Here is a 14,177-nt window from a genome sequence, read left to right on the forward strand (position 1 = left end):
GACAGACAGACGGACGGACGGACGGATGCACGGACAGACAGCACCCAATCCCCATTCGGACTTCGTTCGGCGGGGACTAATTATGTTGAATTTGAAGTATGCATTCTTAAGATATAGCCTAATTACCAAAAATAATATTAATTATGCAAATTATTCATTAACGCTGTAAGGTACATCAGTGAATTTTATAGGACAAATGTATGTTGTTATGTTTAACGAATATACTAACTTATATTGAAATTGAAATATGCAGTCTTAAGATATTGCGTAATTGGTTGATTTCATTAATATGCAAATTTCTCTAATTAAACATTAACAGATCTGGCTCAAAACCTAATCAGGTGTAGCCATTACCCTAAAGATTATATATTCCAAAGTTCATTACAATTGAGCCAGCCGATTTTTAGAAAATGATGACACAGACACACACACGGACAGACAGACAGACAGACAGACACACAGACAGACATTCCCCTTTTAATACCTCCCATACCCTTACGATTTTTAAGCTATACCAAAGATAATTGAGGTTTAAAAATGGTATAAATCACTTGTAACACATTTATTATATCAATAGAAATTACAATGTCATTTGATTGGACCTTTCCTTTAAAGTGACAGTAAGGTAATTGGTTTGCGTGGATATTTCTGTTTTGTATATCAATTACTAACAAAATGTTGAATTATGTCTAGTACTGGTAATTTGCAGCTGTTACACAGTATTCACATATCTTATGATATTCAAATGATAATATAACAATATTTTGGTTACCAAAATATTCAAAAAAGCTAGTTTGGGTTACTAGGCATAGCATGGAACCCTTGAATCCAGAATCATAATAATGATGTTACACTCACAACAATACCATGTGATAATGACCATTGACTTTCGTCGAAATGCAGTGCCTGATAGCCCCATTGTGATTAATGGTGAGCCTGTTGAACAGGTGGTCTTACAAATATCTTGGTTTGAACCTTGACAATAAACTCTCATTTACACATCATACTACAGCTGTCCAAAAGAAATGCCAACAGCGTTTACACGTGCTTCGCAGGTTGCGTTCTTTCAACATAGATGCTAAACTGCTTCTGCTGCTCTATCGTAGCATTATTGAACCTCTTTTAACTTATTGTAACATATGTTATTTCCCTCTGCTCTCTGTTGTCAATCGAAATAAACTTCTGAAAGTTTCTTTCACTGCTGCTAAAATTGTGGGCCTGCCTACTCCTGCTCTCGTTGATCTTACTGATTGTACAATACTGCGCAAGGCACGTGTGATTGCTGTTGACGACAAACATCCACTTTATGCATATTTTGATATTCTCCCATCTGGCCAAAGTTACCGGTGTCTTAAATGCTCCAAAGTTCATTACAGCAAGAGTTTTGTCCCATCAGCCGTCAGATTGTTAAATCATTGCTAAGTTGTATTTGTGTACAAAGTGTATTTGTATTTGTGTAGTTGTGTCACTTGGACTTTTGTGAGTTGTATACTACATATCCTTGAGGACCAATAAATAAATAATAATAAATAATAATAATAATCCTTATTGAAATAAAATAGTGCGAATGATGTAGCACAACTGTACATTTAAAAAATAACGCCAATGGCACTGTAGCACAACTGTACAGTTTTTAAAAATGTTTATCCATATGCTAGTCCATGCTAATAATAGATGTTCATTTGCTGAATCCATTTTCCAACCATGTTACTATCTTTGCGATATACGTGATCATTTGGCTGTTGCTATGGGTGTGGTCATGTTGCTAGATATATTTGCATACATTTTTGAATGTTTTTGTTCACCTGTGTATGAATCCTGATATTATCTTTGCAATATACATGATCATTTAACTGTTGTTATGGGTGTGGTCTTGTTGCTAGGCAATTTTACATATATTTTTTGAATATTCAATTGTCTATTAATCCCCATTGTTATCTTCGCAATATATGTTATTATTTGGTTGTTGTTATGGGCGTGGTCTTGTTGCTAGGCAAATTTACATACATTTTTTGAATGTTTATTCAGTTGTCCATTAATCCCTGTTATCTTTGTGAAATACACGACTGTTTGGCTGTTACTATGGGCGTGGTCATGGTTGCTAGGGATATTTGCATACGTTTCTCAAATGTTTACTCACTTGCCTACCAGAAGATGTTGTTATTTAACCAAAATATACTGCCATTTGGTTGTTGCTAGGGGCGGTCATGGTTGCTAGGGCCAATTTTGTCAAAATGTTTTGACGAAAATCTGCAGAAATCAGTTTCAGAAACATCTCACCAAGTTTCAGATTCATTGACCAAGTACTTTTTGAGATAAGTTTTAGACCAAAAATGAACATTTTTACACCTAATCTGCGTCCATACATCCCTTGATGTATTCCCATTAAATTTCAGCCCAATCTGCTCAGGGGTTTTGGAATTATAGATTTTTGACCCAAAAGACTCATATTTAGCCCTAATTTTCATATCACTGATGGGACCATCATATCATGAAAAATTCTTAGTAAAAACACCCTGAAGAATGTTTCAACCAAATTTCAGCCCAATCTGCCCAGCAGTTTTTGAGTTTAAGTTTTTTGACCCAAAATTCACATTTTTGACCCAAATCACAAACCGGTGGTAAGATCATTTTGATTTGAACAATTTCCCAACTGGACACCCAAGGTAATGGACCAACCAAATATCATGGCAATCGATTCAGTGGTTTTTGACTTTAAGTTGTTTACACACACACACACACACACACACACACATACACACATCCACACAGACAGACAGACAGACAGACGCCAGGTGATCCCTATAGCACTACTGAACCTCAGTTCAGTTGTGCTAAAAAAATGTTTATCCAAATGCTGATCCATGCTATATGTAGGTGTTCAATTGCTGAATGGCGATCCAGTTGCCTATCCAACCCTGTTGTTATCTTTGCAACATACATGGTCATTTGGTTGTTGCTATGGGCGTGGTCATGTTGCTAGCAATATTTGCATACATTTTTTATATGTTCGTTCACGTGTCTATGAATCCCTGATGTTATCTTTGCAATATACATGATTATTTGGCAGTAGCTATGGGCTTGGTCATGTGTATACATTTTTTGAATGTTTATTCACATGTGTATTAATCCGTTATCTTCGCAATATATCAAATACCAGATGTTATTTGACCAAAATATACTGTCATTTGGTTGTTGCTTAGGGCGTGGTCATCGTTGCTAGGCTCAATTGTGTCAAACTGTTTTGAAGAAAATCTGCAGAATAACACTTCTAGAAACATCTCACCAAGTCTCAGTCTCATTGACCAAGTACTTTTTGAAATATAAATTTTTGACCAAAATTCACATTGTTCCACCTTATTTGCATATCACTGATGAGATCATTATATGATCTTCTACATCTATATACCCCCAGATACATCCCCATTAAATTTTAGCCCAATCTGCTCAGTAGTTTTGGAATTAAAGATTTTTGACCAAAAGACACATTACTTATGGAATCATCATGTCATCAACAAATCTTAATTTAAATACCCCAAGAATGTTCCCGCCAAATTTCAGGCTAATCTGCTGACTAGTTTTTGAGTTTAAGTTAGATAAAAAATCACATTTTTTGACCCAAAACGCACATCTCTGATGCGGTCATTTGAACAATTTCCCATCTACACTCCCTAAGTAATGTCCCCACCAAATACCAAGCTAATGGGCCTGGTGGTGTTTGATTTTAAGTCGTTTACATACATGCACACACACACATACACACATACATACACACACACACACACACACACACACACACACACACCTGCACAAACACACAGACATTTCACCATGCCTATAGCACTCCTGAACCTAGTTCAGTTGTGCTCACAAAGCCCATCCACATCAGTCGCACTAATATAATGCTGATGTAACTGTAATGTAACTACAACATTGTTGGTCACAGTCCAGTAAGTCGGGATAGGGATGGGGGGTTGGGGGGTTGGTGGTGTAACATTCACATTGGAGAAGTCACAGAAAAAAATGCAGAATGGCATAGGGCACTGTCTGTCTGTATATCACTGTGAAGCTCTGTCCTATCCAAAGTTCTGATTACCATCTTTAATAAAGTTTACTTATTTGCAAGAAACCAGAGTTCCCTTGAGAAAGTATTTCATAAATCACGTAAAATTTCTGCTCAGTTTTGTACGAGTGTCTCTGGTTACTTGCTAGGTTTTTGTGATGTGAGATGTCTGTGTGCGCATGTGCGAATCAGATGGTAGCTGTACTTGGAGTGTGTCTATACCTAGCCCATAGGCTTGACATTCACATTCATACTGAATACAGAATTATCAAGCATCAGCCATATGAAAAGCAAATGTAGTTGAAATTACATTGTCTGAAAGTTTTCATTCAAGAACACCTGTTCATTCTTCTATGCAATCAGTTCTAGATGATGTAAGTACATGGACAGACGAAAATAACATGAAATGAAGTCCAAAAAAATGCAAAGAAATCATGATATGTTTTGCAAAACAGTTCACCAAGCCTCAACCCCTCTCATGATCTAATATTGAGCTGGGTGAAGTAGACAATTTTAAGTGTCTAGGGTTGACTATAAATAATAAGTTGAAGTGGGATAGACATGTGAGCGAATTGGTCAGCAAGGCCTCACAAAGGCTGCACATCCTACGTGTATTGGGTAGATTCGATGCATATGTTCAAGATCTGAAAAGTATTTATGTCTCACTTGTAAGGTCAACATTAGAATATGCTTCTGTGGTATGGCAAGGAGGGTTAACGGATAAACAAAAACAACAGTTAGAAAAAATTCAGAACAGGGCTTTCAAAATTGTTTACCCATTTGCTTCATATAGAGAAGCATAAAATATGCTTCAACTAAAATCATTAGAAGGAAGAAGGCAAGATATTTGTAAGAAATTTGGAGAAAGTATTTTAAAGCCAGACCATAAATTAAATCACCTTGTTCAACCTACAATTAACCATAGATATCCAACGAGAAATTGTAGCATTAGTAGTTTTCAATCAAGAACCAAGTGCAAAGATTCCAGCCCAGTTGTTTATTGTGTTAATTTATTATGCAGTTGAATGTGATTTATCGTCCTTGTTGTTGTTGTTGTTATTGTTTGTTGTTGATAAGTTGTGTAAAATTTTGCTCAAGTGCGACTTTGTATTTGACGTTATTTTTAGAATTGTACCTCTTGTAATTTGGCCTAAGGGTCACCATATTTTGAGGTGAAATAAACCATTATTATTATTATTATTATTATTATTATTACAAGTGGCGGGGTTTAAATAGTACATAATAATGAAAAATGTTGGGAGAACTTTAGAGGAATATTACTTATGGTTGGTGTGTATACATAGGAGGTGTAATGGTTGATGGTTTACACCCAATTGTTCAACTAATTGTTCAACATTTCCCATTCAAGATTCAAGTCGTTACAATTGGGAGCTTGGCACTTGCCATGTATATGAATAAAAGTATGACAATATTATTTTATTTATGACTAAATTGGCACTAGCACTGTGGCCCAGCGAAGATCTCAGTTGTCCAGTATTCCCTGAAGCATTTAGGCACTAATATTTGATTGACAGCTACGGTAGCGGTAGCGATGACTCAAATTTTCACAAATCCCCTTTGGATTTTTCAGACAGATTGGTGTGCATTTGAAAAAGTTGAACATGAGCTGAGCGAAGTTTAGTTGTCATAAAATAATGTTGCAAAGTTTAGTGAAAAGAATATCGATTTCTAGTTTTTCTGATATGAGCGCAGTAGTACTGTACTGACTGTGGTGAGTGTCCGTGGAACACATATCGCTGACCTGTTGATAGCATTACATGTATTTGCTGACGGGTATTAAACTAAAATATACGGAATAACTAGAAACTCTCGATTTTATTTGCCACAACAGCTTTCATGAAATTAAAGACTGATTTTTGTGAAAGCAAATGCTAGGTCAGTCTGTATGTATTACATGTAATTTACTTACAGAATAACGAAGTTAGAGGTCTGTATTTATGTATATGTACATGGTAAAATGTGCCGGTTTCAATAGTACAGATTACAACATTATGGTTTTCTTAATGAGTTTTAACAACATAGTCATTGATAGCACATCATTTTCCATAAAAGAATTTTAAAAATGACAAATCTAAAACCAAGACATTTGTTACAAAACCCCTTTGGTCTCTATTTATGAATTTTCAGACCGATTGGTGCGCATTTGAAAAAGTGGAACGTGAGCAAATTTCAGTTGTCATAAAAGAACACAGCCATTGTTTTTCTATGGGAAATCTGACATAGTATTCGGAAGTAAATGTCAAATTCGCACTCAACCTACAATCGCTTGATTTAATTTTTTTTCATCTTTGCGTTACTTGCAATACAATTTTGAGATTTTAAGTCATTTGAATCTCTTCTAAAATCGTATGGTTTTATTTTGATTTGATCGCAATCGAAAATGCAATGTCATTGTGCTGGCATGCCATAAAGTTGACTTGACCTGTGTCTTCTGCTACTGTAAAACGTTGTAGAATATTGTTTCATTTACTACAAATTGTACTTTCATGAATAGCCGATAACATGTAATAATATATTAATCCGAAGGCAAAAACATACCTGAAATTATGAAATGTACGGCATACATGTGGAGTGCACATGATATTGGTCATTCCAGGCATGATGATATTGTTACACTGTGTAACATTGTATCACATTCACAAGGTGTTTATGTGTGCATCTGCACAGCGCGTGCATACTAAAACAACGCAAATAAAAGGTCACGACCTTGATGGTGACACTACTGCGAAATCATGGATAATTTATCAATATTCCCTTAAAAATGGAAGGTATGGAAGGCTACTCATCCTCCACTATATGCAGCAGCATTGTGTTCAATCATAACTCAACTAACAGTTTCCTTGAACACAACTTTGGATGGATATTTTGGTACAGGAGTGCTAATGTTGTGTCAAACTGGACCTTATTACTCAGTCAAAGACCCACATAATCGAATGTTACATCGCTTATCCATCATGATCATGTCATATATTCAACTGAAGTTTATGTACTACGTGTGCATATATATATATGATTTACACTGCCAAGAAAGGAAAGTTGAACTTTGTTCATAGCAAAAGGTATGTAGAGCTGATGACTTCGATAACGTACATGTTTGTAAATGTCAGCACAACTGAAAAGGACAAGAATATGTCAAGATGGGGTTGTATTTTCAAGCTGAGTAATTTGTATTAAATCGTAATTTCACACAGTATATCTTTATTTCTGTGTTATGCTGTCATTATTGCTAACGGTTGCAGGCTTTTACATGTAATATCTAACAGAAACTAGCGAAGGCCTGTAATTTTCTTCACATTCCCGCACACCAGTTTGTTTATGTATGTACATATAGCACCCTCCTTGCGTGTGACATGTTATAATGTAGTCGGCTCGGTCGGCTCTTCGAAATTTGGGATCGTAATTAGACCTTGTAATCGGCACAGATTTCCTGGCATACATGTTAAGCTTTTATGGCCACTCAGTTTGTGACTTGTTGCATATTTTATTTGGACTTGGAGTAACAAAATATTTGGTATTTTAATAGCAAACCATTCGTTTGTAGGTGTATGTCAGATGTATTTTTTTTAAATAAAACATGGCATTTGTAATGTAAGTGTATTTTATATTTCCATGGAAGCCACTCTCCAATTTTAGATAATCTGTCTTACAATGGATAGAACTAGTACATATATGCCAAAAGTAAAAGAATTTTTTTGTAAAAAAATTTTGTTCTTTGAATTTTACATAAATTTTGCCAAATAATACATAAAATGGTGATTTAGGTTACCATGGCAACATATGTTCCTAAAGTGATAACTATTTTTGAACTCAGCACAACAAACTACCGAATACAGGGTGGTCAATATGAAATAAACTATGTTGTAATTAAATTTATGTTATTTTCCAGATATGTAGATGTTTAACCAATACAACATTTTTTACTCTAGTCTATGTTTCCATGGAAACAGCTGTCCTTTTTAGGCAATTTGTGTTACAACAGATAGCCCAATGTCAAATATGTAAAAAACAAGGAATTGTTTTCATTAATTTTCATTTCTTTCCATGTTTTTTGTCAAATTTGGAAAAATCATCCACATGTTATGGTGATTTTGGTTACCATGGCAACGGATGTTAATAAAATGACCCCTTATTTTGAACTCAGCATAAGAAATTACCCTAGGTAGGGTGGTTAATATTCAAATAAACTTGATTATTACAAAAATTATTATTATTATATAATATTATTTAATTATTATAAGTCAATGGGCTGTGCTTGCTGCATGTATTAGCTATCATCCACACTTCTTATCATGAATTTTCAATGAATAGAAAATGTCCATGTTGTATATCTACAATTATAACAATCATTGATTTAATGTTGTGACTGTATAATAAAAGAGTAAATATTGTAATATTGTGGTTGTAAATATCAAATGTCAAAAGAAAATACACATTAGGAAAGTCTATAACATCAACAACAAAAAATAGTGCCAATGGCATTGTAGCACAACTATAGTTTTTAACCAGATTTAAACTGAATGCCTTCCGTAAGGAATTTCATGATTTATGCAAGAACTTTAGCTCTATATCTGTGATTCGTCAAGTTCCAATGAAAGTTAATAGTTGTCAAAAATGTTGTTGAAATGCCCGCCACGCCTCCTATTCTCAGCACAGGAAAGCTTGCCATCCTCGACTTCACTCGGCTTTTGTGATCCCCTACATACCCGGGATATGGCATGTGCGTGTTGAACTTCCTTCTGTCCCACCACGAGTTTATACATTCCTTTAATCAAGTTACGGGAAAATTGTCAAGATTTTGTTGAGTGACGCGCCTCACTGTACACTTATTATATAGAGGTCAATGTATAGGTCACCATTATTGATACATTGTTGCGAAACTTCGTAGGCTAGGTGAGGCTTGGTCTATTTTCCATATTTTGACCACACACATGATTTGGGTATAAATGATAGATTATTACACTTGATAAATATGTGTATTTATCATTGTTTCAATTTCGTCAAATATGGACTTGTCATTTTCAAATTTCACACACTAATGCGCAGATGAATAAAGAGAAATCGTGTCTTTTTAGATTTTCGATTAGAAGTTTAGGAAGTATTATATTGACCTCGAACCGTCTCCTTTTTACCGTGTTCTTTTCCGATTTCTCTTGATATCAAAGTACTGCTGTTAGTTGCAAGGCTTGTACATAATCATTTATCTAGCTCTGTATCTCAGGATATAAATACACTCTCACATATTTATCAAGTGTAATAATCTATAATTTATACCCAAATGTGTGTGGTCAAAATATGGAAAATAGACCAAGCCTCGCCTAGCCTAGGAAGAAAATTTCGTGACAATGCATCAATAATGGTGACCTATACATTGACCTCTACAGGGTTCGTACACTTAAAGCAAAACAAAATTCCAGGCTTTCCAGGGGGTTTTCGTCGGTTTTCAAAGGGTATTCATATTGATTTTGGCCATTTTCCAGGGGTGTTGACACTAAAGTATACTTTTTGAATGACATCTAATTGTCTGATGTGGACGAGAAAAAAATTAACAACAGTTCCCATAATATGTTACAAAACATTTTAAAGACAATCGACACTATGTAAGATGTTGGTTTCAAAACCACGTTTGCACACTAAGATTAACGGAGAAACCTCTGTCATCAAAGTAGCAGTTTCGTCAAGCTGGTGCATTGATCGTGTAAGATTGAGTCGCAGCATTCGTCAGTCTAATTCAAACATATCCAGAAAAATAAATTAAAAACTAAAGTTTGTCCTCGTTATTGTATGGTTTGATGTTACTAGATTTATAAGTCACCTAAAATAATTTTTTTCTTCAAAATTTAGAATAAAAACGTCATTTACGTAACGAAATTTCGAGCTATGAATAACTGAATACATTCATTGCTTGCGTCTCGATGTTTATGTACGGATGCCACGAGTTGCGGAACATCGTGATTTCTCAACTCAACTTGACCATTGACGAATGTTACTGTACCGACAACATAAATCAGTAGTTTATTCATTTAGAACATGTAACACAAATACCCATTTATCGACGATATCAAAGTCACAACCGTACTTCCACAACCCGGAAATTCAACTGCACTTCCCGAGGCCCTAGCCCTAGTATTGCTATGCCTGAGCATGTAGTATGTCGACTCGTGCGCCGAACTTGTAACAATTTCTAATCGTGGTTGATGATGCTTTGATACTCGCTACAATGTTACGATAATCTTGATAGCAGACCTACTGTTACCCCCGGCCGGGACTGTTAATGCAATATCATGTCCCTGAAATGACGACTGGGAGACGGAGTAGCAATATACCGTCGCAAGATCGAAACAAACACCCCCCCCCCCCCTTCAACTATGCATAGGCACGGTCTGTGGGGCAAAGTGTCTCGTGTACCGATTGTTTGACTGTCTGAGTTTAATTGGCGTGAATTTTGATTCACCACCGTGGCGAAAGACTTTGAAAATATTTTCGCCATTTCATATTTACGAGATTCAGAACCATATGAATGGGTGGCTCGAGCAAACATGACGATCGTCAATATTAATCGATCGATTGATCATGATCATTTTCCAGGGTTTTCCAGGGAGGGTTTGAAATTCCAGGGTTTTCCAGGGTTTTCCAGGACCGTGCGAACCCTGCTCTATATAAAAAGTGTACAGTGAGGGCGCGCCACTCAACAAAATCTTGACAATTTTCCCATAGTGATTAAAGGAATGTGTAAACTCGTGGTGGGACAGAAGGAAGTTCAACACGCACATGCCATATTCCGAGTATGTAGGGGATCACGAAAGCCGAGTGAAGTCGAGGATGGCAAGCTTTCCTGTGCTGAGAATAGGAGGCGCGGCGGGCATTTCAACAACATTTTTGACAACTATCTTTCATTGGGACTTGATGAATCACAGATATAGAGCTAAATTTCTTGCATAAATCATGAAATTGCAAGACTATACCCTTATGGAAGGCATTCAGTTTAAATCTGGTGCAAATTTTGTTATTAAGGTCTCCAGTATACATACCTTTTGCATATCTATCATGTTGGGTCCACTAAACTGCAAACATCCCTCTATTGTCTGATTATACCCCTTTCCCTATGTGCTAGGACACCTTAAATTTGTCTGTCCATTCACAACAATGAAGAACGTCTCTTTGAGGTCCAACACATCAAAATGACACCTACTACAAACATACCAATAAACTGACAACACTCACTGTAATTTGTGGAAGAAAATGATTTCTATGAACACATTATGTTCTAGGGTAACTAATGACATTATCTGCTGTAACTTTAGTGATTGTCAGTGTATGTCAGGTCACATGAAGTCAATTAATAAGTAAATGTGTACAGTCGATAATTCAGACATTAGTTACTGTGATTGTACAGTACTAGCAAATATCTGGTATCTGTCATTTCATTGCAATACAAAGGGTATGGTCACAGTTGCGGTCCAGCGTTTTGGAGTTTAAGTTGTTTACACACACACACACACACACACACACACACACACACACACACACACACACACATCCACAGACAGACAGACATACACTTTGCCATGGCTATAGCGCTAGTGAACCTAAGAAGTTCAGTTGTGCTAAAAAACACTTTTTAAACATTTGGCATAAATAGAAATTACATTTGTCTGAGTTTAGCTAATCGTTGTGAGAGTTCATCTTGTTCCTGTGAGGCAGCACTAGCTTGACCTAATGCTGACTGACCACCTTGTGGAAGCTCCATGTTTAACTCTAGTCTGTAAGATAGAAAACAATCAAATTGGTCACATCAAAAGATAGCAGACAATGTACTATAAACTCTTTGGAAAGTGTGTGGGGGGAGGGGAGTTGTATAATGAAAGGAGTAAGTGTATGGGGGTGGGGTTGAATTGCAAGGAATACATGTTTGGGGAGGGGGTTGTATTGCAAGTAGTAAGTGTATGGGGAGGGGGTTGTATTGCAAGTAGTAAGTGTATGGGGAGGGGGTTGTATTGCAAGGAGTAAGTGTATGGGGAGGGGGTTGTATTGCAAGTAGTAAGTGTATGGGGAGGGGGTTGTATTGCAAGTAGTAAGTGTATGGGGAGGGGGGTGTATTGCAAGTAGTAAGTGTATGGGGAGGGGGTTGTATTGCAAGTAGTAAGTGTATGGGGAGGGGTTGTATTGCAGGTAGTAAGTGTATGGGGAGGGGTTGTATTGCAAGTAGTAAGTGTATGGGGAGGGGTTGCATTGCAAGAAGTAAGTGTATGGGGAGGGGGTTGTATTGCAAGTAGTAAGTGTATGGGGAGGGGGTTGTATTGCAAGTAGTAAGTGTATGGGGAGGGGTTGTATTGCAGGTAGTAAGTGTATGGGGAGGGGTTGCATTGCAAGTAGTAAGTATATGGGGAGGGGGGTGTATTGCAAGTAGTAAGTGTATGGGGAGGGGGTTGTATTGCAGGTAGTAAGTATATGGGGAGGGGGTTGTATTGCAAGTAGTAAGTATATGGGGAGGGGGTTGTATTGCAGGTAGTAAGTATATGGGGAGGGGGTTGTATTGCAAGTAGTAAGTATATGGGGAGGGGGTTGTATTGCAGGTAGTATGTGTATGGGGAGGGGGTTGTATTGCAAGTAGTAAGTGTATGGGGAGGGGGTTGTATTGCAAGTAGTAAGTGTATGGGGAGGGGGTTGTATTGCAAGTAGTAAGTGTATGGGGAGGGGGTTGTATTGCAAGTAGTAAGTGTATGGGGAGGGGGTTGTATTGCAGGTAGTATGTGTATGGGGAGGGGGTTGTATTGCAAGTAGTAAGTGTATGGGGAGGGGGTTGTATTGCAAGTAGTAAGTGTATGGGGAGGGGGTTGTATTGCAAGTAGTAAGTGTATGGGGAGGGGGTTGTATTGCAAGTAGTAAGTATATGGGGAGGGGGGTGTATTGCAGGTAGTATGTGTATGGGGAGGGGGTTGTATTGCAGGTAGTATGTGTATGGGGAGGGGGGTGTATTGCAGGTAGTATGTGTATGGGGAGGGGGTTGTATTGCAAGTAGTAAGTGTATGGGGAGGGGGTTGTATTGCAAGTAGTAAGTGTATGGGGAGGGGGTTGTATTGCAAGTAGTAAGTGTATGGGGAGGGGGTTGTATTGCAAGTAGTAAGTATATGGGGAGGGGGGTGTATTGCAAGTAGTAAGTGTATGGGGAGGGGGTTGTATTGCAAGTAGTAAGTGTATGGGGAGGGGGTTGTATTGCAAGTAGTAAGTGTATGGGGAGGGGGTTGTATTGCAAGTAGTAAGTGTATGGGGAGGGGGTTGTATTGCAAGTAGTAAGTGTATGGAGAGGGGGTTGTATTGCAGGTAGTAAGTGTATGGGGAGGGGGTTGTATTGCAAGTAGTAAGTGTATGGGGAGGGGTTGCATTGCAGGTAGTAAGTGTATGGGGAGGGGGTTGTATTGCAAGGAGTAAGTGTATGGGGAGGGGGTTGTATTGCAAGTAGTAAGTGTATGGGGAGGGGGTTGTATTGCAAGTAGTATGTGTATGGGGAGGGGGTTGTATTGCAGGTAGTAAGTGTATGGGGAGGGGGTTGTATTGCAAGGAATACATGTTTGGGGAGGGGGTTGTATTGCAGGTAGTAAGTGTATGGGGAGGGGGTTGTATTGCAAGTAGTAAGTGTATGGGGAGGGGGTTGTATTACAAGGAGTAAGTGTATGGGGAGGGGGTTGTAATGCAAGGAGTATGTGTATGGGGAGGGGGTTGTATTGCAAGTAGTAAGTGTATGGGGAGGGGGTTGTATTACAAGGAGTAAGTGTATGGGGAGGGGGTTGTAATGCAAGGAGTAAGTTTATGGGGAGGGGGTTGTATTGCAAGGAGTAAGTGTATGGGGAGGGGGTTGTATTGCAGGTAGTAAGTATATGGGGAGGGGTTGTATTGCAAGGAGTATGTGTATGGGGAGGGGGGTTGTAATGCAAGGAGTATGTGTATGGGGAGGGGGTTGTATTGCAGGTAGTAAGTATATGGGGAGGGGGGTTGTATTGCAAGGAGTAAGTGTATGGGGAGGGGGTTGTATTGCAAGGAGTAAGTGTATGGGGAGGGGGTTGTATTGCAGGTAGTATGTGTATGGGGAGGGGTT

The 14,177-nt window shown here is 37.9% G+C and overlaps 1 protein-coding gene across 1 annotated transcript in view; it reads right to left on the reverse strand.

The window, feature by feature from the left end:
* Nucleotides 1–11,604: 11,604 nt before the first annotated feature.
* LOC144453922 (charged multivesicular body protein 1B2-like) overlaps nt 11,605–14,177 on the reverse strand; it is a 32,258-nt gene continuing 29,685 nt past the window's right edge. The window contains exon 5 of the mRNA XM_078145277.1: nt 11,605–11,844. Coding sequence (XP_078001403.1) covers nt 11,727–11,844 — 118 coding nt within the window. The 3' untranslated portion in view covers nt 11,605–11,726. The remainder of the gene's footprint in view (nt 11,845–14,177) is intronic.

The sequence above is a fragment of the Glandiceps talaboti genome, chromosome 3, assembly GCF_964340395.1.
Source record: "Glandiceps talaboti chromosome 3, keGlaTala1.1, whole genome shotgun sequence".
NCBI classification, from domain to species: Eukaryota; Metazoa; Hemichordata; class Enteropneusta; family Spengelidae; genus Glandiceps; species Glandiceps talaboti.